The following is a 26179-nucleotide window of genomic DNA, read 5'->3' as shown; positions in this document are numbered from 1 at the left end:
TTTCCTGCACCATGTGCAGTGATAAATTTTTTAAAAGTTAAATTATATTTAAAATGAAATATTATTAATATTATATATTTTATTATTTCAGCTAGTATTTAATATAAAATTGATTATTTAAGCATAAAATAAGCAAAAATAATAATTTTGTTTATTTTAAACTACATTTAATAATATATATATGTAATATATTAAAATTAGAATCTTAGATAAAAAATTTATCTATTTATTTTGGTTAAATGTATTAAATCAACTTGTATAAAATTACTAAAAATCATATAAAAATTGCATAGTTATTAAAAATTATAACTAAATAATATTTATAAAATTTGTAGATATCTAAAAGAAACTAATGAAATTACAATTAACAATTTATTATTAGTTTAAAAAAGATGTAGAAAATTTTGAAAATATTAGTAATAAAAATTATATAATTATAAAAATACAATTAAATAATGTATTTCGAAATTTATAATGCATATTTCAATATATTTATTTTAGTGATGATTTATGAATTATTATCATATTTTAAGAAGTTTACCAAAAATATAAATCAACATTAAATGTAATGTATTAAGTATTGTCATATTCTATAAAGTTTACCAAAAATATATGTCAGTAATAAATGTGATTGTCCATGTCATATTAACTATAAGTCACGTCATCAATCTTGTTAGTCATGTCATCATTGTTTTTGTAAAAATGATTGTAGAGAAGACATGTGGCAAAATCACTTCGCAAATATAGTTTAGGAGATATTATTCACTCACAATCTTCTTTGATCTCCGTCTGTAACAAAAAGCCTGTATTCAAGTTGGTTTTTAGGGTTCTTAGACATTGAATTGTTGCAGGTAACTGAACTTACTAGCTATTTCAACAAAAGACAACAGCTGCTGAACTCGGTTTCAGGATCAAAGTGGGCAACCCTTGGTGAAGATGTCGGCATATTGAAATGAATCACAACTTTTTTTCCTGAAAAAATGAATGTCTAGTTCAACCTGCTTCTGAAATAGATCAAATGATGGGATGGACCAGAAGGGCACAAAAAAATCTAGAATAGACCTCTTCTATCTTTATATTTTTAATGAATTAAAAATATATCAAAACTAAGCAGAATATACCATAAACCCTAAAACTTCAACATTTTTACATATCCAACCAGTCTACCCATCCATTTACCATTACCCCGATCCGACCCGCGTTTTAATAACCCTAAATCTCCAATTTCTTTGTCTTCGACATAAGTTATGTCACATAACCAACGAAACTTACAGACTAAAATCACAATCACAATCTTGAATCTCATCTATTTTTCCAGTTTCGTGTCACTCATTGAGAAACTATGTTTCCAATTAGTGCCAGAAAAAAAACAAGGAAGCACCCGACCCAATCTCCTTCTTCTTCCCCTTTTCTTTCACTATAAAACAAAATAAAAATTTCTTCAAGCATCCACTAATTTTCTCCTTTTTATCTCAAATTGAACAACCCATAGTCATATTTAATCAATTATATCTTATCCAGAATCAAATTTCATCTTTTCCATACGAGTTAAGATAATGAAGAACAAAGTATTACTAGTACAGCTCAAACTAGTACAACTAGTACACAAATAAAACTAGTACAACTCTAATTAGTACAACAAGTACAGATTGAGTATCTCCTATACATTATTTGAGAAGTGATTTTCTTATGTGTCATCACCATATTCATTCTCACCAAAAAAAGATGATATGGCTTTGAGAAATGAAATGGCATCACTTAATTATGAGATATATAATTTCCTTTATTTATTGTTTCCAACATATGAAGATGCTAGAAAAGAGAATGATGTAGAACCAATAAGACATATTGGTATAATCTCTCCTAATTGCATGTGTCAAATATATGAATAGTATTTTTTAATAATATTTGATTTAGAATTGATACATTTATAAGTTGTACTAGTTATACTAGTTGTACGATTTTTGGAAAAAAAAATTCATCTTCATCTTTTTGCTCTCGAGGCCAAAAAGCTAGTTGCGGAACCAGACAAATCTTCAACCATTGCTCTAAAAACGCGAGTCACCAGAAAAAAAAAAAGAAAAAGATTGGGTTTCATGTATGATTTTTGTGTTTTTTTTTTTGCAAATAATTGTTTTAATAATGATGTATTATACAATTTTTATCAACAATTATAAAATTTTAGTTTGTTTATCAATATAATAATAGATATTAGAAAGAAACAAAAGTGCAACAAATAATACAAATAATCAGTAAAAATATTAATTAAGAATTATTTACAAAATAAATCATTTTAATCAAATAATTTTTTTAAATTACGTTTAATTAGTAAATGATATAAATCAGCAGTTGTAAATGATATATATTTTTGAATAACTTCTTAAAATTGATACTAATTTTACCACTTCTTTATGTGTACGTGACTTTGGCACTGAAATCAAACAAACTAGTTGTACCACATAAAATTTAAACTTACCTCAGTTGTACCACTTCTTTATGTGTATATGACTTTGCCCCAATAAAATGAAATCATCAATTTAGTCAAAATACATTTCATGTATGTTTTCAAAAAATTATGTGGACAACGAAGTTAACAAACCTTAAAAATATAAGGTAGATCATGCAAACTTATGAAATGGTGTAAAAACTGCAAAAAAAAAAAATTATTAAAATAATAAGGAATCTATCTAAATATTTACCAGTTTGGTCATTTGATTGTTTTTTTCATATGGATACCCAATGAAATATATAAATTTCATGTATGTTTTCCCAAAATTATGTGGAAAAACAAGTTAACAAACCTTAAAAGTATAAGGTAAATGATGCAAACTTATGTGATGGTGTAAGAATTGCAAAAAAGCCAAAAAAATCATAAAAAGTAATAAGAAACATATCTAACACTAGGTGATAGATTTCTCATCCCAGCATCTATTTTTTATATGGATATAAAAATAAGATATGAAATAAAGAAATTGTAAAGACATGTACAATAAAAACATGGTGAAACTTACATATTTCGACATGAAGAGATGACATACCAATGATTTTATATATGAGTTTCTATAGACATTACACATACTTGAAAAAGATTTTAATGTTATTAATAGAAATATACCTCCATCAAGAAAATGAAAGCCTAAAAGACACAAAATTAAAAGAAAAGTAGATTAATATGATCAGTATAAATAGTAAAACAAGTATAACTACAAGAAAAATATGTATGACTGGTTTAACCGATACAACTATGTTCTTTCAATAACACGTTGTTGTACCAAATTTTGGGTTTTACAAGTTTGTACATAGTTGTATTTTGGCAGAGAAATTGAAAAACTTAGTTGTACCATATTAAAAATAAATATACACCAGTTGTACCACTTCTATATATTTACCTATCTGATATCACATATAATCGAATCATTAATTTGGTTAAATGCATTCGGTGTATGTTTTTCAAAAATATAGTGGACAAACATGTAAACAAACTTTTAAAGTATAAGGTGGAACATGGAAACTTATGAGATAGGGTAATAATTGCCAAAAACCATTAAAAATAAAAATAGTTAGGAGAGACCATTATAAATACACACCAATTAGGCCATTTGATTGTTTTTTCATACGGAAAACCAAATGAATTTTTTAATTTTTTTATAATGAAGAAATTGAACTAGTTGTACCAGTATTACATATCTGGTACATAATACAAAGTTGTACTAGTATTATATGTTTAGTTACGCGTAGTTATACCAGTTTTGGAGTTGTACCAGATTACATGTAGTTGTAGTTTAACTGTAAAATTGAAATAATTAAGAATGTACTAGTTGTATCATCATCTATAATCCACTCCTACTCAAATTTCATGATATAGCTTATTATAACATCATATTAAACTTGATTTATATGTAGATTTATATTTAATAGGGTCTATAGTTCACAATTAAAAAGTTTGGGACGAAATCACAACAAAATCTGTTAATTAGAAAGTTTAGGGTCAAATGAAAGGAAGTGAGAAAGCTAAGGACCAAAGACATAAATACCAATTTTCTAGTTGTATTGACTGTACATAGTTGTGATAGTTTTTGAGTTGTACTAAATTGTGCATAGTTGTACTTTGGCACTGAAATAAAAAAATATTAGTTGTACCACATAATAAATACATTTACCTTAGTTGTACCACTTATTTATGTTTACATGAATTTTCCTAGTTACAATGAAATCATCAATTTCATAAAAAAATACATATTGTGTATGTTTTTCAAAAGTTATGTGGACAAACAAGCTAACAAACCTTAAAAATATAAGATAGATCATGTAAACTTATGCATATGTTTAATAATTGTTAAGTTTTTTTTCAAAATTTCAAATTAAATTAAGAAAAACTTTCTGAGTACATACTTATTGGGATATTTGATTGTTTTCTAATATTAAAAAAAAAAACAAATTGGTTTTGTCAATTTCTGAAATGTCAAAGTTGTATCAGTTGTAACAATAATACTCGTCTAATATATAATAAAAAAAATTATATCAATTGTTTATAGGGGTTGTATTTATATTTTCACATTATAGCTTTGTAAAAATATTTTTGATGTTTGTTTATCATAATAATATGGCTAATATAGTTAATAAACCTTAAAAATATAAAGTATATAATGTAAAATTAAGAGTGTAATGTATTAATATAAAAACAAATTGAAAAATCTCAAATAAAATAGATGAAATTTTGTCATCATATACCATTTAGAATATTAACTTTTTTATTTTATGTGTAAATTATAACATTTATATAATAGTTATACAATTTTTAACTTGTTTAGTTATACGAGTTATACTAGTTATACTCAGTCGAATGAGAGAATGAGATAAGAAAAATTGTGTGGTTATGAGTGGTTGAGATTAAATAAAGAGAATGAGATAGAAGAAGAGAGAAATAGAGATGTATGAAATCGTGTGGTCAAGATTAAAACATAGATGAGATGATCCAATGGCTTATGTTCTTCATTAATGGCAAAATTGTCATTTTACTTTCATTGGTCTATGTAGATTTTTTAGGTTGTTGTAGATTTTGTGTTGACCATTTAGTCTATAACAGATTTGGGTCCTTTTGAAATGTTGAAGTGGAGTTCAAGTTGTAGATTTCGTAGCCAACAAAGCTTTGCAACCGTATTAGCGGAAAAAAAATAGGAAGAGATTGGAGAGGAGTGGAGGAAAAAAACTCAAGAGTGATCTACCTCTGATGACATAATAACTTTGGTAATTCTTCGATGAGGATTCATTCATTGACGAGGTATTTACATAGCCTAAGAGGTTACAATTGGTTACAACATTCCTTGGGTATTCTACGTGATAAGTTGAACAATATTTTACAAGAATATATATCAGAAACGATAGAGATAGAAGATTATGGGAAGAGAATAAGGTTAAAAAAATGAACAAGAACTTATTTTGTTCTTTACTTAATCGAGAGTCGATATGAATATTTTTTCAGGAATACTTAGAATCAGGTCCAAGAGTGAATGAAGCTGTTCAGATTTCTGATCACAATGAGACATACATACGAGAGAATCTACAACAACATAGACTAAGAGATGCTGAGATGCAACATAGGAGAAACCCTGAAACAGATTCGAGATTCTTGCAACATAAGAAGAGAATATGAAGTGGTCGGTTAAAACTAGCAAGAACCTTTTTTGTACTATTGTAAAAGTTATAAATATCTGTCAATCAACGCATGAAAGGAATGCTAATATTGGTAGGAGTATCTCGTCTGGTTCATTGATTGTCAAGGCGTGCCTTTGAAACTTTCCACATTATTGTGCGAATATTTTGCATATTTGACCATGGTTGGCTAGTAATAGCTGTGACACATCATTTTAACTGCGAGCGATCTTTCGCCAGAATGATTTCCGCATGATCCGATATGGACTATTAGAGTATTAAAGTGATTAACATGAGGGTTTAGTGTCTAAACCAGGTTTAATGTGTAAACAGGTACAATATGGAGTATAAATACTAGTCTATGGTGTACAATACATTTCAACTTGGATAATAAAATACACTTTCATCTGTAACAAACTTTCTTTTCATCCTTCAAGTTCAATCTCTAATATGGACCTCCTCCATTATATTTCTTGATTTTTTCCCTTTGATGCAAGTCATGAGTAGTTAGATTTGCAAGGCTAGGCTGCTTTATTCTAGGATGCTCAATGAATTCTATAAAGATGACTCTTTTGTGTCACTTTATGCTTTATATCACTGGTTTTGGTGTTTTCCCCTGCGTCATTACGAATCGATCAAACTATTTAGCCATATTATGGACTATTTTTAGGTATGAATTTATCATTTTGTCCTCGCTTTATATGGTCCTCTAAACCAATTTACGACGAACTGTCATTCACTTAATAAAAACACCTTATATCATTTGGATTAACCATAAAAATTATTTATGTGAATATCAATAATTTGATGCAGTCAATTCTTAACATGTGTAACTCATTCATGGTGATTTAGCGATTGATTGATAAACTTACCATAAATTTAAAGGATGAGAATTCCGATCCTCTCATTATTATGTTGACATTAAATGCTAAATTTTATGAATTTCAAGTATTTTTTACTAGGAAACAACATAAATGGGGAAATGGGGTTATAAAGCATAAAATGATACAATATATCATTTTGAGAAAATTTTGAGCTCTTGGAAGCAATTCGATGACGATTCTACTATTAGGGTAAGTTTGTTACTTGTTATGAAATCAATCGTATGTTTTATTGCAATTTCTGCATTAAAATCTATTTTTCAAAAAGCTTTACTAATATTATTTTATTGAATAATAAAAATTCTATCAATTTTGTGAAGAGATCTGATAGAATATGCCACCATATCTCATATATTCTTGGATCTAAAGCTAGATTAGAGGAATCGTTTAACAGATCTTGTTGTATTTAAACATTACCTCTTATACATTGTTTACAAAGGGAAATACAATAGTTTTCAAGATAAGATTTTATACAAACCCTTTTCGAAAATATTGATTTTTATATACTATGCTGATTTTGGTATAAAAGTGAAAACGGAAAAGTAATTAAATATGCATATATGGTGTCTAATTAATTACAAATGCTTAGGGTGGAATGGTCCGGATATTTGAATTATTTTATAATATCCAGATCCAGATCAGTTGGATCCATGAAATTACTTTTTGGATCTCGATTCGGGGGCATTCATATATCAAAAGTTATGATATCTGGATTACAATTGAATATATGTGGCTAAAATTTGACTATCTGGATTCGTGATCCGTAAAATTATTATCCACCCCTCTCCCCCCCTTCATATTCGTTTTTTCAGAGCAGATTTCCGGAACAGATATGCCCTACCCCTACAAATACTGTTATTTTCAAACATGAAAGGTTAGGGTTTAGTTGTGGTTTTAAACATTGTTCTGGAACTCATAGTCCCCACACCCAACTATGACAATTTGAAGAATTTAGAAAAGTTTATAAAACCAGAGTATATAAACAATCCATGGGCTTAAAAAGACAGAATAGCCCAATTCGGATTACACCATGACGCACAGGTTGAATCGTGACACGTGACAACATACAAATAGAATCAAAACAGTCCCACATCGGTTATAGGTAGAATAGGCGACATGAAACATCCTTTATAAATATTGCTATCTCCATGCTTCATTGTGCTATTTGTCACTTCGAAGAAACGATCGAGAATTGCACAACGGTGGGCCTAAAATCCAATAAATACAATTTAAACAAAAACTAAAGCCAGTTAAATACAAATTTAAAATTGATTAGTCTGAATTTGTCACTATCGTGGCTGAGTTCCATATAGAACAAGACTTAAATATAAACCATAAGATAACATCTGCTGTAAAAAGGAACCATAAAATATCTAAAATCACTTTTACATACAAACTTTTTGTTTTGTATTCTGGATTAAGAAGAAAACTAAAAAGTGAAACCATGCTTTGATTTGATTTCCACTGAATAGAGAAGGAACTGAGGCGAGTTCTTACTCTCAACATCATGGCAGAAGCTCTTGCAAATCTGCAAGCAGTTGAGAGAAGAAGCTATACAACAGAGTTGAGATCCATTGAAGAAACCAATGTAAACAAGAAACTCAATAAGAACTTACTATGTTGATCCAAACTTGTCCTGATGATGTTCTTAACTGTGATTTCTCAGAGACGAGTTCCTGATTCAATGGTAAAGATTATGAACAAGAACATTACGGTGGGTCATCATGATAAAACAGAGTCGATACAAATATCTCAGAAGAAAGGAGACGAAAATGAGACGCAGAGTTCTATTGAGACCAGGCCAGAGAAGAGGGTAACTAAACTAAATGTCATCTTTATATATTGGAGACTGTGTTCAGTTTTTACTTATATGGATGTTCAATCTCAGGCGAAAACTATTCTGGATTCAAGAGAAAGATTCGAAGATTTAGAGAAGAATGTGGTAAATAAAGTAATTGACTTTCATCCTTATACTGTTTTTATGATCATGGTCCTTGACTTGTTGGTATTATTTTTGTTTAAACAAATATTGTAGGACATTCCAGAGAATCTTAGCCTTGAGGCTCAAGACAATATGCAGCAACAAAGCAACGATGAAACAAAGACTCATGATCAACAAAACATGGAGCCGCAGAGAGGTGTTGAGAAGAAGGGGCGAGATATTCGTTTCAGACTTGAGCAGGTATTTGTATATATATCTCTTATATGCATATCTAAGCTTCATGTTTATATTACTATATAATATACATCGACCTCAATGAAGTCTTTGACGTTTTACAGTTTTACAATCGACAACGGACGAAGAAGCAGCAGTTCCAGGCACAACAACAAGAACAAGAGATGAAACTCCAACAAGAACAAGAACAAGAACCTACTCAACAGCAACAGCAGCCGTTAGCTTCTCATTTCCATCTCTATGCGGTAAGAAATTAATCAGTTTCTTCTCTGAAACGGGATTACTTGGGATCTAAGTAACGTCAGGGTTTCCCAGCTGGTGGAGAAACTAGCAAATGCGGTTGAAACTGGAACACGAGATCAGAACTCTAATGCCATGGTTTGTTTGTTTCTTATCTCTCTCTGTAATAAAACTCCTGTATTCAAGTTGGAATTTAGGGTTCTAAGACGTTGAGTTGTTGCAGGTGACTGAACTTAGTAGCTATTTCAACAAGAGCCAACAGATGCTGAACTCGGTTTCAGAAGCCCTGGGATTTAAAACTATGGTAATAACAGGGAAAAAAAACAAGAAAGCTTTCACATTTGGACCATAAAACATAGCTTGTCTGGCTTTTTCCTTATGAATATTCGTGTGCTTTTATAGTATGTTGATTGGCAAAAGCGAAAACTAGAAGACACTGAGAAGTTGCTTCAACAGAGAAGGTAAAGCAAATTGTTACCAATTTTCAGTATCATCTTGTATCGTGCTTTGACTTATACTTGTCTTCTTAAACCTATGGTCAGGGAGTTGATTGTGGAATACAGAAAATCAATTGAAGATATTTTGAAGATCTAGCCTTAGTATTTCTCCCAAAAGATGTTTTGGATTACTCTCATTCAGCAACTCAGCTACTAAAGACCAGTAATTTGTAATCAGTATATTTTTCTTTCATCATTATATTAAATAGACCAATGAGAACTGTCAGACGCAAGAAATTAACGGATATATGTGGTGGAAAGATTTTTGCCAAGCTTTTTGTAATTTCAGTCTTGTGGTCGATGTTGTTATAGTTCGGCTGTTTACATTTACTTCTAAAATTAAAAAATTAATTGGTTTGAACAAAAAAAAATCTCTTATATATTAATTCAAGATCATTTAAAAAATTGTAACCTTAAATTTGTATTAATTAAAAAGAGACACTGCTTAGATGTTACTTAATTAAAATGTCAATTTATCTTATGTGGCAGCTTAAAATCAATTGAAAAAAAATGTTGGTCCTAATCTAATTACTATGGAATATTATATTAACCCAAAATATAAGAAGAGTGTATTCTTTCCTTAAATAGAAGCTACAAAATTACATAATATGATTAACATATATATGACAATTAATGCTTATGAATAATAAAGATTTGATAACAATTTTTGCATCATTCTTCATTTTTATTTAATTTTATATTATTAAAAAATAAACAATCACATTAATCGCATAATAAAAAATTATAATTTTTCTTATAAGTTATATTTTGTATTTTTTTTAAATGACTTTAAACCTTATCTGTTATATTTTAAATTTTTTAAAACAATTTTAAATTACAAAAATGAGTAAACCTTATATGTTATATTTTTTATATGTTATATTTTGTTTTTTCTAAAAAAATTTTAAATTACAAAAATGTAAGTTTTTCTTAAGCATACGACTAAAAACATTAAAATGACATGTATCAATTCGATGGTTGATCTGAAACCTTTCAAAACCATATGAAAGACAAATGTCAAAATAATTTAATTGTGGAAACAATACTGTTCACTTTTTCAATAATTTATTAAGTGGAAAAAATAAGGTTTTTGTGTCATAATTTGTTTAATGTCTAATCCGATCAATCCATGATATATTAACTATAGTGTAGTTCCACAACTTTTTTAAAAATTGATCCGGTCAATCAGGAAAAAATTATATAATAACAACAAAAAAACATTGTATATGTATAAATAAAATGATTAAATATATTAAAAAAATTATCGATAATGTATACAAATAAATTCACATTGCCCAAGGCACAAGTTCTATCCTAGTTTAAAATAATTTTAAACTCTTTATAGTAAAAAGTTACTCAAATTTTTGTATTTTTACTAAAAAAAAAAAAAATCATATACATATTCAATACTGGCCCAAACATTTTAGAGACTCAACATTTTAATGCATGAAGCATTTTAAAAAATGTCGCGTCTCTAGTTTCATAACAAAATAATTTAAAAAATGTTGGCTAGGAATGTCCGTTCCTTTCATAAATCTTTTTTTTTTATTGGTTGTTCTATTCCGGTCAGTTTACCTAAATCATCTCAAGTTTGAGATATATAGAATAGCCGTTTGTTGCAAAAAAAAAAAAGCAAATAATTTAATTATATTCTTTAAAAAAACAATAATTCAATATAAATTCTCCAAAAAAAAAAAAAAAATTTGCAATAAGTAATAGAGATGGGCTGGGAATATATATACGTTGGGCCATTGTAAGAGTGTGGAATCAACAATTGGTAAAAATCCCCAATTACAACTTTTCCCGCTACATCTGCGAAAATCGTCCTGAAATGTCATCGTCGCGGCGAAATTAGGGTTTAGATATATAGTCCTTCATTCCGATCGAATTGGAGGAAATGGGTATTCAAGGGCTTCTGCCATTGCTGAAATCGATTATGGCTCCGGTACATATCCACGACCTCGAGGGTTGTACCGTCGCCGTTGATACCTATTCCTGGCTTCACAAAGGCGCCCTCTCTTGCAGCCGAGACCTCTGCAAGGGTTTGCCCACCGCCAGGTTCCCTCCCTAGATCGATCGATTTCCATTTTCCCCCAAATTTAGAAATTGAGAATAGTGTTCTTTAAGATATGCTGTTCTTGTTCTGGTTTTGCAGAAGCTAACAATGGTGTTTGATCTTTCAGGCATATTCAATACTGTATGCATAGAGTGAATTTACTCCGCCACCATGGGGTGAAGCCTCTTCTTGTCTTCGATGGAGGTCCGCTTCCTATGAAACTTGAACAAGAGAATAAGCGTGCTAGGTATCCAAAACATTACATCACTAGTTTTAAGAACAGTATGCTTGTTTATTGTTTTATCATCTAACTAGTTTCATACTAAGTCCTCTTCTTTTCTGTAACACATCAAGTTCAGGTCCAGAAAGGAAAATCTTGCACGTGCATTGGAGCATGAAGCAAATGGAAATTCCTCGGCTGCGTATGAGTGTTATCAAAAGGCTGTTGACATTTCACCTTCTATTGCACATGAGTTGATACAGGTATCATTAACCTGGAAGTTTCTCCAAATGAAGGGATTTTGTATTCTTCTTTGCTGTCATGAACTGAAGTTATTTTACCATCGAAGGTTCTGAGGCAGGAGAATGTCGATTACATTGTTGCTCCTTACGAAGCTGATGCCCAGATGACGTTTTTGGCTATTACTAAGCAAGTTGATGCCATCATCACTGAGGATTCTGATCTTATTCCTTTTGGCTGCCCAAGAGTAAGTTTTCTGTTACACTATGCATCAGATCATTTGCACTTCCTAACTAGATAATGTCAATTGCTGCTTTCAACTGTCAATGTTTATGTCGCAGATCATCTTTAAAATGGACAAGTTTGGCCATGGTGTTGAGTTTCAAGCCTCCAACCTGCCCAGAAATAAAGAGCTCAGCCTTTCTGGATTTTCAAGCCAGATGCTTCTCGAGATGTGCATATTGAGTGGCTGCGATTATTTGCAGTCACTTCCAGGAATGGGACTCAAAAGAGCTCATACACTCATTACAAAGTTCAAAAGCTATGATAGGGTACACATTCCTTTCTCACTTGATTTTTATCTTACAACAAAGGTTTGGTAAAGCAACAGTATGATTAATTCAGAAACTGGATACTACTTTACCACATATACTTTTACAGTCCTGTAGACATAGTCTGGTTAATAATAATAGTTTGCTTGAATGATGTGTGGTTTGTTTGCTTATAGGTAATCAAGCACTTAAAGTACAGCACAGTTTCAGTTCCTCCTCTATATGAAGAGTCATTCAAGAAAGCTATGCTGACTTTCAAGCATCAACGGGTCTATGACCCCAAATCTGAAGACGTTGTACACTTGTCTTGCATTTCTGAAGACATTGGCGAAGATTCAGACTTTGTAGGCCCATATCCTTTGACACAAGTCTTGTGATTTTAGGACTCAGTTTATCAAGACTGATTAATGAACACATATTAGTTGATTCCTTAACTTCATGCACATCGATGCCACAACATATTGCTAAGGGTATAGCACTGGGGCAGCTTGATCCATTCACGCAGTTGCCTTTCCAGGTACAGTATGATGACTTCTCTATATTTATAATCTTTCCTCATGGCGATGGTTTCTTGATTTGCTGTCTTGTTTTCTTAAATGAATAGGCTGAGGGTGTCACTCCTAAGTTGGCTGTTGATGCTATTTCCCGCCCCAGAAGTTTCAAACCTGAAAATCTGAAGAAAAAGCTTGAGTTGCCAGTCCAGAAAAACCTGCTCACCAAATATTTCTGTATCCTTTGATGTTGCATCCCTTATCTCTTATTTTTAAACAGTTAATTACATTTGGAACTTAGTATCGCTGGTGTTGAGTAAGATCTTCTTTCTTCATCAAGAATGTCTTGTTCCACTTAACATCCGAAAGGCTTTGCATCTCTTGAGGCAAAAAGAAAGTTCAAGGCTCCGAGGATATCACCAATGTCTCTGACGCCAACAGGGGAGTCTCCAAGCACTCCTGAGGACAATTCAACAGATGTGGATGCTCCTTCGAGTCAGACAACAAATGAATCCCCGGTTTACAGCTTGGTAAGAAACTAGAAGGACTACATCTTAGTTCTCGGAAATCGTATAACAAGATATAATCTCTTTGTCTCTGTAGGGGGAGAATACTGGCAAAGTTGCAGAGAAAAGAGAATCACCCGACTATGGTACAGTTGCTTTTATCCTAAAAATTGGAAACAAATTATTCTTGAGACCTTAAATCCTGACTCATATTTTATGTGTCCTAATCTTTTAGATGCGGTGGAAAGGAATTACAAGGACCTTGATCATAAGTACATTTACCAGCACGTGGAGAGGCAGAAGAAGACGAAGACGGATATTGTAGTAAGAAGCAAATATTTCAAGCAGAAGCAGGATGACAAAAGTCTTAAAGAATCTCTCCCATGTTTCAATGATTGCTCTGTGATCGGCCAGAGAAAGACTGTTAATACTGTGCTAAACAAGTCAAGCGCATCTACGATAGAAGAGACTGACAGAGCTATATCAACAAGTTCATGTGAGCGTATCTACAACGATCATGAAGTTGCCAAAGAAGCGAGTATCTTTGCCATGAACGAGGTGGCTGAGAGAACAACAAACAGACACGAGATAGACCATGAGATCGATAAAGAAGAACAGAACCCATCCGTTGAGATCCTTTCCGCCTTTAGTACTCCCGAGGATGCTATACCTCTCAACTCCATTGGTACTTATAGTTTTTGTGGAGCTGCAACAGGGAAAAGGAAGCTTGAGCCAGAAGAAAACCTTCATAAGGTTAGATAGTATGGTTCAATCACGCCACGTTAATTGTTTTGTCGCTTATGTTATCATAATATCATTATTCAAAGCCATTTGTCAACTTTTCTTACAAATTTCAGGAAAATCTGAACTCCAAGCACATGCGCATAGACGAAACAGATCCTGGTAATGCAGAAACATCATTTGAAACCAACAACGATGTTGAGAAGTTTGGATCCAACATTTCGCATATAGGGCAGTACTCGGAAATAGCAGAGAAATCAGTGGAAAGATTTGTCTCAGCTATATCATCTTTTAGATACTCTGGTCCTGGCTCTCGTGCTAGTGGTCTGCGTGCACCTCTCAAAGACATCCGCAACACTTGTCCGTCCAAAGGGTGAACATTTTGACCTTTCAATGTTTACTATCTTCAATAGTTTATTGTGATTGATGCAACATTCTCACTAGAGGGTTGTTTGTTTTCTGTTTATTTTGTCAAAAAAGGTTATCTTCTAAACTGGACTTCAGCAAGTTTGGCTATGCATCAAGCAGCGCAACAAAATCAAGGCGATTGTGAGTTCAGTTTTGTAAGTTAACCAAATGTGAACGATTTTAGCAGAAGCAAAGGCTTTTGCTGTGGAAATTTCTTGGTTGCATTACATTAGCTCTGTTCTTTTACAAGACGCTGCGTCAGCGGTTTGGGACCAAATGTATAACCTTTTTTTTGTTCACGCATCTGGAGAGCAACACCGGTGGCGGTGCTTTTGCCTATCAAAAATAATCGCAGCGACTATCTAACTGCCGCTACTTTTAACAGCGTCACAAACGACACCGGAAACCTTCGCAAAAATAATCGCAGCGTCAGCTTCATTGATTTTCCACCATTTTTTTTGTTTATTTTGATGCTCAGTTTTTGGCCGCAAGCCGCTGCGTCCGCGTCTCGTAAAAGAACAGAGCTATTGTTGTTGTTTTGGTCTTTGTATTGTATGAGTATATCTTAGCTTTCCATTGTGCGGACCATTCTTGTTCATAGATTCTTTTGCCCAACAACTTGATCCTTAAGTTGGGGGGAAAACCGGAAAAGTTCTCATTGCCATTTCTTGGAAATTACTTCTATTTATTGATATTTTCTTGAGAAATTACAAATAAAAAAAAAATCATTTTCACAACTGAAAGTTGCAGAGAACCAAAAGCCATGGTCTGCAATAAATGTAAACTTGGGCCACTTAACCGAATTTTTTTTTTGTCAAAGAAAAAAGAAAAAGAAGTTATGCATAAATGTAAACTTGGGCCAATAAGTTACTAAACCATATAAACCTTGCAAAAGAGTTATTGAGAAGACGACAAGCTAAGTTGCTGCATCAATGATTTGAGATTGTTTGTTTGCACACGAAAGGGGGAAGAATTGTGGATAGAAAGGTATGCACGTGAACGCAATGAAACATATCATATGTGCAAGTCCAATCAGGTTCTGACACTTTGGGTCATACCATATGAAGTTTCTGCTAATTCTCACAGACGTGGTCCAGTTCTACTTCCATGTCATCTCACTTATTTTTCTGTCTTTTATTCTTTTGCAAGTTTTCTTAATCCTTTCATAAGTTAAAAAGATGGACTTATTTGTGTAACAATAATAAAGAAGAAAAAGAAAATTAGTTGTGTAGAGAGGGTAGAAAGAGATAGAAAGAGAAAAAAACTAAAAGAGGCGATAGATACTTAACAAATTTGATTTTTTTTTGTAGTTATTGAGTGCAATTTCTGTAAAAATATATGTTTGCATGTTTTTATATATGTTAATGATTCAAATTCCATATTGTGGTTAAGAGGTTGATTGGTTAGTGTTGTAGCTTTAAGTTTTTTTTTTTGTTTTAAAAATTAGGTTGTAGATATTTTAACTGTGACTTTAATTATTTTAAATTGCTTTATTTTATTTCAAAGGTATACAAAGTATTAAATAAAAGTTTTAGAAAAACTGATTTCAAGAGTTAGTATATTTCCTTTTTAAAAACTTTTTGGTTCTAGATTTATTTTTTCAAACTAAAACATAATTGTTTCTTCAAAGAGCTTTAGAAACAAAAATGGATACAAAGTTTCTACAGTCCTTTCCAATCACATCTCTAAATTGTCACATACAAATTAAGTATAAAAAATGATCCTTTAGCCACTTAAATCTTTGATGTCTTATGTGTAAAACTTCAAGCTTATTAGTATCAATATAATCTATGAGATGATTAAAAAGCCGCTTTAGTTTGTTTGTTTATCCCGCAAAAGGTTAGTGCTATAATGATTAAAACTCACCTTAATTTGAAAAGAAATAACTGTGAAACAGCTCACCGTTACGTTACGTCTTTAAGCGTCATTGTTAAACATATTTAAGGGATTTAGTTAATTCTAACTCTCAAATTGCAAACTTTATAATTCGATTCTAGTTATGTTTAAGCAATAGTATTACATGTTGTTTGGTTTTATTTGAAAGTGGGTTTATGAAAAACGAAGTACTGCGATGAATGAATCGACGACATCTAATGCTAATAAATACACTATTTTAATCAAAGGCAAGCAAAGCATCTTTCACGCTTGTGAAAACAATAAGACCCCGTCCCTTAAAACTAGTAGTTCATGACGATTTTACATATACCACACCATTAAAACCAAACAAATTAGAGTGTATATTGTATGCATAATGCACATATATGTGAGAATAAGAGCTCATACATCAGAGGTTTAACTGAGACATAAGTAATATATAAAAGGATGATCAATTTAGTTATTTCAATTGCTTTTAAGTTAAAAGTTCATCATAAATCAGAATTTAACATGATATCAGAAGAAAAATTCCCATATTTTTTTATGGTTTAAGAGCGAAAAGAATTTTGATATGAACATATCATATGACAGGTACATTGAGCTCTTAGTGATGTCCATAGAAGTCTCAACATGCTTGGTTGAGTTATCTGATGGAAAAAGTGTGGTTGCTGATCGTGAAGGTAGTGTTATTTTGAACCTTTGACAACAAAAAAATTGATTTTGACATGAATATTTTTTGTTGAAGATTTGAGATGTTATCTTATCTCAGTGTCACAGTTGATTGATGAACAAAGCTGCATTGTATTGTTCACGAAGACATCATGTCTTCTACATGATCTTAGTGTGCAGATGGTGATTGGAACATGTGAAAGAAAAGAAAGACTATACTTTCTTCAAGGTATTAGATATATTCGAAGTGTTAGAAAAGAGGGTAAAGTATAATCACTTGAAGTGGCATAAGAGGATGGATCAAGCCTCCGCAAAGGTAATAAGAAAATTGCATGGTGTTGATAGTGGAATTATTGGTGTATCTGCGTGTGACATATGCTTCTTGGAAGCGAAGCAATGTAGAAGTGAGTTTTCGTTGAGTACAAATAAAAGTAAAGAGTACTTTGAGATGATAAATTGTGATTTATGGAGACCGTATCAAACGCCTAGTTTAAATAGTTTTTCTTATTTTATTACGATTGTGAATGATTATTCTAGAGCTGTTTCGGTGTTTTTCTTTGTGGAGAAAACTCGAATTAAAAGTCTTATAGTAGATTTTTTTTTGCTTTAGTTCAGAGACAATTTAATAAATAAGTGAAGATAGTACGGAGTGATAATGGTAGCAAGTTCCTAAGAATGAGAAAAACTATTACACTACTTAGAATTCCTTCAAACTGAACATGATATCAGAATCCAAACACACTCTCTGCCTAACTGAACTGAAATTGATTCGGCCGATCAAAAGAGGCTCGATCGATCCTAAACCAACTTTGACCTGAATGGTCTGGCGTCTGACTAATTTGAATCCTGGACTGGGATATTGTCGAGATTAATGGTTATAAAAACTATTATTTCGAGGGAGAATATAAGAATATGAGCTCCCAAATCTGAAGTTTAACTGTGACATAAATAATATATAAAAGGTTATTACCAATCCAGTTATCACCAATTTGGTTTAAACCGGAAGTCTACGATAAATCCTAATTTAATAATATACTAGATTTTAACCCGCACGTTCGTGTGAGTATTTTTTCATTTTATAAATATGTTTGATATTATTACAAATATTTTAAATATATAATTTACATTTTAATATTATATTTCTTATTCAGCATTATTAATATACATATAGTGATTTGTTTGATACATTTTACCTTGTTATTAATTTTTATTACTTACTAATATATTTTCGAGTTAGGTATAATAAAATAATAATATGAAATAATCAAATGGATAACCTCTTTCAAAATGTGTTTTTCTTTAATTTATACATTTTGCTATAATACATTTTTAAAATTTATTTATTTATATTATAGAAAATAAATATGTTAAAGATAATTTATATTTACATATTGTGTTTAAGAAAATATACTTTAACATATACTATTTTAGTATTTTATGGGATTTATAAGCAAAATACTGTTTTGTTTAAATAATATATCCCGATTATTTTAGTAAGTTTTATACATAGTAGCATCTTCATATTATTTTAGTAAATTTTATTGATATAGGATATTTTTGGATGTTATGATATTAAGTTGTTTTTTATTTTAAATTAAGATTTAAAAATATTAGATTGCCTTAATTTTATAACATATATTGTTTGTTTTTTCGTGTGCATTTCAAAAAGTTATTCTTTATTATGTATGATTTTATCTTTTGTAAAATTTGAAATATTATCATTTTGAGTTTGAATATTTATTTTCAAAATTTATATTTTGTCAAGAAATTTTTGAAAAATTACACTACTATATTTGAGTTTGTAATATTACATGAATTTTGAATTTGTTTTTGTTACTACATTAGTACATTATTTTATGAAAAAATATTTGAATTTTTTTAAATATTTTCTAAAAATCATTCAATAGATTTTCTTATAATTTTTTAAAAATAATAATTAAAAGTTGATTTGTCATTAATATATTAAATGAATTACTAAAATTTCATAGTTTTCTAATAGACACATTTTAAATAGTATATGAACTAAATGTTATTATATACTGTTATTTTTTTGTATATAAACATTTTAAACAATATATTGTTGAGAATTTCAAAATAAAAAAGTATAATATATAGCTGTAGATATAAAGTTAACATATGTTAATAAATTTATTTTTGTATAAAATTATTATATATATTTTACGAATTTTTAACCTATTTTAATGATGAGTAATAATTTATTTAAATAAAATAATTTTAAAAAATAATTGTTTTAATCTATACCATATAGCACTTCTATTTTAATATAATACAGAATATAATTATAAAATTTATAAAATAGTATATAATTTTTATTTTCTTGTTTTATAATAAAATTTTAGTTAAAATTGATTTATAACAATATATTATTAATTACAAAATTAGTTAATATGTTATTTTATAATAATATTTAAATTTTGAAGTAATATTTTGTTAGATTCTTTCTCAACAGATTTGTTATAATTAAAAATATAATTTCAAATTTATAGTTAGTTTATTATTAATGTAAATAATCAAATATGTTATATTAACCAATTCTTTAAGTGGTCCTTCTATGACTTGTTAATAGTTGATAAAAATATGATCATAAATTAATAGTTTAGATTAGGAGTTAAAAGAATCCTTCTTGGTCTTTTCTTCTTTTATTATCGACAGACAAGAGGAATTTTATGCAATTAGATTTAGAGTGTGACCTATTATTTCCTTGTCTGGTTTATAACTAGTAGTACCAAACAGGCACGGGTGGTAGGAAAATAATTGACCGTCAGAAAAAGTTGCCTAATCTAAGTAAGACACGCGGATGTTAGATTTGAATTTTATAGTCTGTTAAAGTATAAAACATGTTTATATAAATCGCAACCCAAATGTGAAAAACAAGCTTGAAAGTTAAATATAATAATGTTGTACATTAAAGAATGTAGTCAGTAAACAAAAGAGTAATGGATAAGAACTTGGCTAGATGCATGTGCCGTCGGGTTATAATCATGTCAACTTAAGTACATCCACGAGACCCTCAAATTCCAAACGGATGGCTACTGAATTTTTTTGATTATGCCAAGATCTTCATCATTAATCTCCATATGCTTTTAATAAATATAATACCGTTTGCATAATTTATTTCTATCACATTTTATATTTGGGCTAAGAAAAAGAATATTCGGTATTATTCTTTTTACTTTTCGTACTGTCAAGTCTTTATTTTACTATCGGATCTCCGTACCGGTTTTATGATCCTGACTCTCCAGCTAGTTCAAACTTCTAAAAATATAAGTGAATTAGTCTGATATAAGTAGATATAATTAGGTATCTTACTTGACCATGTCATCTTATTTATGTTAAACTTCGATCATCTTATACTAAAAAAAAACTTTTGACCATCATATTTTGCTTACAAACACGTTTATAAGTGTGTTTAGTACTTTAGTTTGTCTTGTTATTTTTCTTCACAAACAAATGCTAAAACGTTTTAATGTTATTGGAAAGTGGAAACTGTTAAATAAAATACTACAAAAATGCATTAATGCATTTACGTTTAGAAACAAAATAATGCACTTGGCTGTTATAATACGATAAAAATAATGCATTTGTTCGCGTTGATGTCACCGAAGAAATGTGACCTCTCTCTCTCAATCAATTAGGACCGAACAGCTGGTTCTGTTCGTCTTTTGTCCTAACCTTCATTGTAATATACATACATATTTTGCAGAGATCTTCATAATACCTTTATAAATTTTATTTATTATAAATCCAATCCAATTTCATCAGCCTAAACGAATAGTTGATGAACTCTCAAATTGCAAACTTTGCAAAGAACAAGTTTAATCAACATAATCATAAGTAACCTGAAACTGATCCCAAAAAGATTCTGGAAATTTATTTTTCTGTTCTTTTTTTTTTCGTACTACAACAATCAACTTAAGAATTTAAATGAATAAACAAGGAAATAAACGTTCTTTTTTGACATTTTCCTTTTGACTTTCAATAAAGTCGTTAAACTAACAAGACTCGAAAATTTGATAAATCCGGTTAACGAATTTAAGCTTCCAAAAACCCGGTTAATCTGAGGACCGAATTACGAACCCGGCTCAGGTCCCGTCCTTTGAGAGTCCTTCCGTTACCTGTACAAACGGAAAACGCCATTTGACAACCTTCCATCCTCCGTCCAACTATCAGATGCGGCGGAACCATGTTCCTTCCTCCCTCATCGGAATATTCCTCATCATCCGTGTACCGTCGCATCACATTACCCGGTATATTCACCGGTAGCGAAGTCGAGAATGCCTCTGGTAAAGGTAACGGCGCCGTTTTTCTCCGCCTCGGTTTGTTTTTGGAGCTTTCTCGGAAACCAACCGGAAGGTTTTCTTTCTCGTTCATGTCGTCACGCCGGCGAGTCGGGAAGAAACTGTCGGAGAAAATGATATCAGATTCGTCGAATTCTTCTGACATTCCAAGAACGACAAGAACCTTTAGGTTGTGTAATAAGAAACTTTAGTTTTGTTTGGAAAGCTTAGATGAGATTAGATTAGAGAACAGTAAGAATAAGAAAAGAGAGAAGAAGGGTTTATATAGAAGAAAGAAGAAGAGAGGATTAAGCAAAAAAAAAAAAAAAGAAGAGAGGAGACGTAGTGATTACTCAAGTTTGATTGTGTCTTGATGTGATGATGTCATCATAACGGCATTGAGTGCGGACCCCGCTTCAATTTCTATATATCTATATATACTACTGTATATGTTTTTCACTTCGATAGAAAATATATTTTCTTTTGTTTTAATTTTCATTCGATTGATCCTCCTTCTTCTTATTTTTTCTAGAGTATTACATTTTACAAATCTTATCCAATGTTGATTTGAGAGCCTTGTGGTCGGTCATTGGATACTTGGTTTGTTAATCATGTGATCAAATATGTTTTATTTTATTTATTCTCATTAGACAAACGATACGTTTCTCTCTCAGGATTTTCAATATTTTGTTTAAACATTATATAGGGTTTTAACAGCTTTTCTTTAAAAAAAAATTCTTTGAGAGAAAAAGAAGTAAAAGCTTATTTTGTAATGAATAGAAAGAGTACCTTTTTTATTTTCATGAGGGTACGTAGGTTCATTGGTTCAAGTCTTTTGAAAGATGTCTATTAATTAGTTTGGGATTTTACCAATATAATTGTTGACAAAAAAGAATCAATAACGTCGCAACCTCAGTGTGATTCCCCGATGTCTCAGTCGCATTTTAACGTCGCGTGGCCGGTTGGGGAGCCAAATTTACCGCCTGCACTTGACAGGTCTGTTCTTCATGTTAGGCAGAGTATTGTTGGGTCCACTATGGGGTTTTGTTGCCAAGAAAGCTTTGGGTTTGGTTCTGCTCAACATCCTCCTCCTTTGGTGTCCTGGAGCCGTTGCCAGTCGCCTCCGTTGAAGCCGCTAGGAGCCACCCTCGGGTGAGTGTTCGGGTGTTCTTCTCTTTGCTTTGCTAATGTTCTTCATGGTTCTGCCATGATACAAGTAGCGTTCTTTGAGTTAAGAGTTTATTTGTTGTCGGTTTGTTCTAATCTCTATTAGCTCCATGAACACCACTTATGGTTGACCTGGTTCTAATTTATGTGTTTTTTAGAGGTTTTTTTAAATTTTTTGCAGTCTCTAAGAAACAGAATTGCTGTCTTCAGGTTCAGCTATGTTGTAACCAAACTTTCATTCTTGAATGATATTTACCATTTAGCAAAAAAAAAAGGAAAAAATCAATATAATTAACTTCTGTGAAAGACAGGTAGTACATAATAATTTAGTTGATAAATTTTCATTTTGCACATAAGACTGGATGCTTGCAGGTTCCAGAGGCGGACCTATGTGTACAGTAGGGGTCTCACTTGCACCATGTTAAATTATAAAAATTAGATTTTGACCTTAAGAAAATAAATATTTTGGTTAAAGTATTGTTGGCTGACACCCTTAACTTGAGTTCAAACCCATACAAATCATATCTTTTTAAGTGATTTTAACTCTAATAATATTATGACACAGGTTAAAATGCATGCTGGGTCCGCCACTGGCAAGTCCATCCATAGCCCAAACGTTCGAGTCAAAGTGAAATATTTCTCTTACTTTTTCAGTATTTCATTAAATTACTAGATCATATCATCTTCCTCAAAATTTCTTGTTGAATGAATCAAGATATCGACGAAACACACGAACACAAAAAGGTTTACATAACGCTGTGTTAATACAAAAAATGAAAAAAAAAACACTACTTTAATTTCAAACGAACTATAGTAGAGGCCAATAATAAATGACAAAAATAAAAATAAATAAAAGGATATAATAGTATCAATATAAATGACATCTATATATATAAAGAAATGTTCGTCTCTCTCCCGTGAAACCACGTCATCAAATTGTGCATTCTGGGAGTGACACGTGTCCCATTTTATATTTAAGGCCAAAATAAATGAATGCAGTTAAGGGTAATTGAACCCAGCACCTCTAGCACTGGTAATTTTTCTTAGAACCACTAGGCTAAAGTCACTTTTTATAAATATGTGGCCGCGAAAATACTTATTATCGTGTCAGCTGGAAGCCCATGCTTCTTCTGCTTGTGGTCAGGACCGACACTGAACTGACGTCAAGATGAAGATCGTGAAGTTAAAAACTTTGCTCCAAACAGTTTTGCAATGTTTCCAACCTTTATAACTTGATGCATATAATATATATCAAAATACATTTGTTGTACACGCTTTTATTAGTTTTGCATTTAAAAGAAGGTATTTACAGTTATAAATGTTTTGTGCCAGTGAAGTAATGGTTGAAAAATTTCTATACATATATCATTTTAAAATAACACCCAACTTCTATATATAGTCAATACATAAGTGCATGTTATATTCTAGACTAAATATTTTCTCTTTTAAAAATATAGAAAACATTTTTTTTAGTCTACAAGCAAATGTTGTAGAGCAAGTATGCATTATACAAAATAATATATATTTAAAATCCATACACAAAAACATAAAAGTTGTTATAGGCCTCTTTCTCACACATGCACACTCCGCTATGAATAAGAATTAAAAAAACAGTATTGTCATCAAACTTTATCACAAATCCACATTTGCACATATATAGATTATGAGTTGGACAATTAGTTAATTTGATACAATACCAAAGCAAGAATAATCGAAAAACAACTATACCACCGCATACTAATAAGTAAGACATAACAGATAACCAAATTCTTGAATCTTAAAACAAATTTCAATTCAAACATTTAGTGAATATCAAATTAACTAATATCCCGCCCGTAGGGCGGGCCGACCCTAGTGGAATTATACTTTTGAAGTGTTTAACTGGAAAAGGAAGCCAGGTGTCTGCGTGTCCAGACAAATCAGTCTCCGTTTCTTGTGCCCTACGCATTGTTTCACATTATTGTATTTCGCTTTCTTTTCTTGTCACTTAAATACTTCAAATTAAGAAAGGCTTAGGAAAAAGCCCAGCCCAAATAGGTTCATTACAATAAAGAATTTCTGAGGATGGATATTTTTTTTTTCGCTAACATTTGGACTGAGGATGGAATTTGCTGACGCATCCGCTTCCTCGTTGAACTTCCTAACCATATGAAAAAAAAGAGATTGAAACAAATGCAGATGCTAGAAGGTGGATATCCTTAACGATTCCCAGTATTTTTTTCTTCAGCGTCTTGTTGTTGATTGCTCCAATGATCGTTAGGTTGTCAGAGTAGATCCTGAGATTCAATATCTCTTGAATCCCTGCCATGCGAAGTCACTCTCTTACCGCTAGAGCTTCAGCTGTCAACGGCGAGGCAACATGATCTTGTATCGACGATCCTTGCTTGATTTTTATTCCCGCTCCATCCAATAGGGTCCAAGCTAGGCCGGCTCTGCGACGATTTGAATCCCACGCTGCATCTGTCTTAAGTATGGGAACTTGAGGATTAGATCGATCTGGTTCACCGGTGTTGACGTTCTTTGAGCTCAGGTTAGCTTGTTGACTTTTCGATTCTTTTGGTTGTGCACTTCCCTATTCTCTTGCTAGACCTACGTTTTTTGTTGATGTGTTCCCAGATAGTGAAGATTTTCCTTCACATACAAGTAGATTGCGGTCCTTCCATAAATACCAACAGATCTAAAGAAAAACGGTGGTTGCTACTCCTGTGGAGAGAAGGCAGATTGATGATCGGAATCGTATCACAACTGTAGCGAAACTATCTGTTGCAGCTGTGTGAATTGCTTCTTTTAGAGGTGTTTTTTACCATACTTTTTTAGAGCACCCGCAATGGGAGTTTTTAAGGAAGAGTCCGTAGAAAAAAAATAATTAAATAATTAGCAGATCCCACCAAAACTTAAGGATTCAATCCTTAAAATCCTTAAATAAAAACTCTTTTTTAGTGACTCCTTGCACTATTTGCGGGTCTCCACGACATGTGGTGACCCGCGATTGGTTTATATATATATTTTTTTTTGAAAAAGAAAAAAAAATAAAACAATACTTAAAAAATCAAAATACACTTTTTTTAAGGACTCCTCTATGGGTAACACCATTGCGGATGCTCTTAGCATTTGTATTTCACTATTTCATTATATTTGATATTTCATTATATTGCAATATATTACCCAACATAAATAATAACTGTTTATTATTGTTTTTTTAATGTTTATTAAATTACATAGCGAGCATTCGGACCTCTCCTGACCTTTTGAGCAGTGTCCAGTTTATGTTAATCAAAATACGAAATCACAAAGCTTTTATTTTTTTGGAACATGAAATGACAAAGCTTAATCATCGTTTTGTATCCTTTAGTCCACAGTTTAGTTTATTGAAAAAATATCGGTAATTTTATAATCCATCAGTAAATCCAACTAAGAAGTTATATATTGTAAGTATTAAAAAAAGTTATATATTGTAGCTTTATTTTTTGTTAGAAGTGAATGTTTTTATTATTTGCTACTTTTTTTGTTC

General features: G+C 31.2%; 3 protein-coding genes and 1 long non-coding RNA gene across 6 annotated transcripts; 3 read left to right on the top strand and 1 right to left on the bottom strand.

Annotated features, from left to right (window-relative positions):
• Positions 1-352: 352 nt before the first annotated feature.
• LOC103828951 (mediator of RNA polymerase II transcription subunit 9-like) lies at positions 353-9853 on the top strand. Of its 2 annotated transcripts, XM_033275816.1 has the most exons (7): positions 353-8121; positions 8200-8715; positions 8814-8954; positions 9025-9087; positions 9173-9253; positions 9352-9410; positions 9492-9853. In XM_033275816.1, exons 2-7 carry the CDS (start codon positions 8608-8610, stop codon positions 9541-9543), a joined length of 504 nt encoding a protein of 167 aa, XP_033131707.1. In that variant the 5' UTR covers positions 353-8121; positions 8200-8607; the 3' UTR covers positions 9544-9853. The 2 variants fall into 2 exon arrangements, with proteins under 2 accessions (XP_033131707.1, XP_033131706.1); XM_033275815.1 differs by having other exon boundaries at positions 353-8715.
• A 688-nt stretch (positions 9854-10541) lies between these two features.
• On the top strand, positions 10542-15351 carry LOC103828950 (exonuclease 1). Of its 2 annotated transcripts, XR_004449447.1 has the most exons (14): positions 10542-11504; positions 11630-11749; positions 11862-11985; positions 12072-12209; positions 12304-12513; positions 12690-12865; positions 12958-13030; positions 13118-13241; positions 13374-13534; positions 13608-13656; positions 13746-14263; positions 14368-14624; positions 14732-14887; positions 15186-15351. XR_004449447.1 is itself a non-coding variant. In XM_009104588.3 (13 exons), exons 1-13 carry the CDS (start codon positions 11344-11346, stop codon positions 14802-14804), a joined length of 2184 nt encoding a protein of 727 aa, XP_009102836.1. In that variant the 5' UTR covers positions 10542-11343; the 3' UTR covers positions 14805-15034. The 2 variants fall into 2 exon arrangements, 1 of the variants encoding a protein (XP_009102836.1); XM_009104588.3 differs by lacking the exon at positions 15186-15351 and having other exon boundaries at positions 14732-15034.
• A 5681-nt stretch (positions 15352-21032) lies between these two features.
• LOC103828949 lies at positions 21033-21844 on the bottom strand. The gene has a single exon (XM_009104587.3). The coding sequence runs from the start codon at positions 21665-21667 to the stop codon at positions 21257-21259; it is 411 nt and encodes a 136-aa protein (XP_009102835.1). The 5' UTR covers positions 21668-21844; the 3' UTR covers positions 21033-21256.
• Positions 21845-24355: 2511 nt separating this feature from the next.
• Positions 24356-25611, top strand: LOC108869091. The gene is made up of 2 exons (XR_001955325.2): positions 24356-25198; positions 25285-25611. It is a non-coding gene; the product is annotated as an uncharacterized LOC108869091 (long non-coding RNA).
• The last annotated feature ends 568 nt before the right edge of the window (positions 25612-26179 follow it).

Source organism: Brassica rapa, chromosome A07 (assembly GCF_000309985.2).
Source record: "Brassica rapa cultivar Chiifu-401-42 chromosome A07, CAAS_Brap_v3.01, whole genome shotgun sequence".
Taxonomy (NCBI): Eukaryota; Viridiplantae; Streptophyta; class Magnoliopsida; order Brassicales; family Brassicaceae; genus Brassica; species Brassica rapa.
Note: the sequence above shows the minus strand (reverse complement) of the source record. Positions and strands in the feature narration are given on the sequence as shown.

Coding starts and splice junctions, on each gene's coding strand:
- LOC103828951 (XM_033275816.1), top strand. CDS start 8,608: ATGCAGCAACAAAGCAACGATGAAACAAAGACTCATGATCAACAAAAC. Junction 9,088..9,172: donor ATCAGAACTCTAATGCCATG/GTTTGTTTGTTT, acceptor GAGTTGTTGCAG/GTGACTGAACTTAGTAGCTA. Junction 9,254..9,351: donor CCCTGGGATTTAAAACTATG/GTAATAACAGGG, acceptor GTGCTTTTATAG/TATGTTGATTGGCAAAAGCG.
- LOC103828949 (XM_009104587.3), bottom strand. CDS start 21,667: ATGTCAGAAGAATTCGACGAATCTGATATCATTTTCTCCGACAGTTTC.
- LOC103828950 (XM_009104588.3), top strand. CDS start 11,344: ATGGGTATTCAAGGGCTTCTGCCATTGCTGAAATCGATTATGGCTCCG. Junction 11,750..11,861: donor CAAGAGAATAAGCGTGCTAG/GTATCCAAAACA, acceptor CATCAAGTTCAG/GTCCAGAAAGGAAAATCTTG. Junction 14,264..14,367: donor CAGAAGAAAACCTTCATAAG/GTTAGATAGTAT, acceptor TACAAATTTCAG/GAAAATCTGAACTCCAAGCA.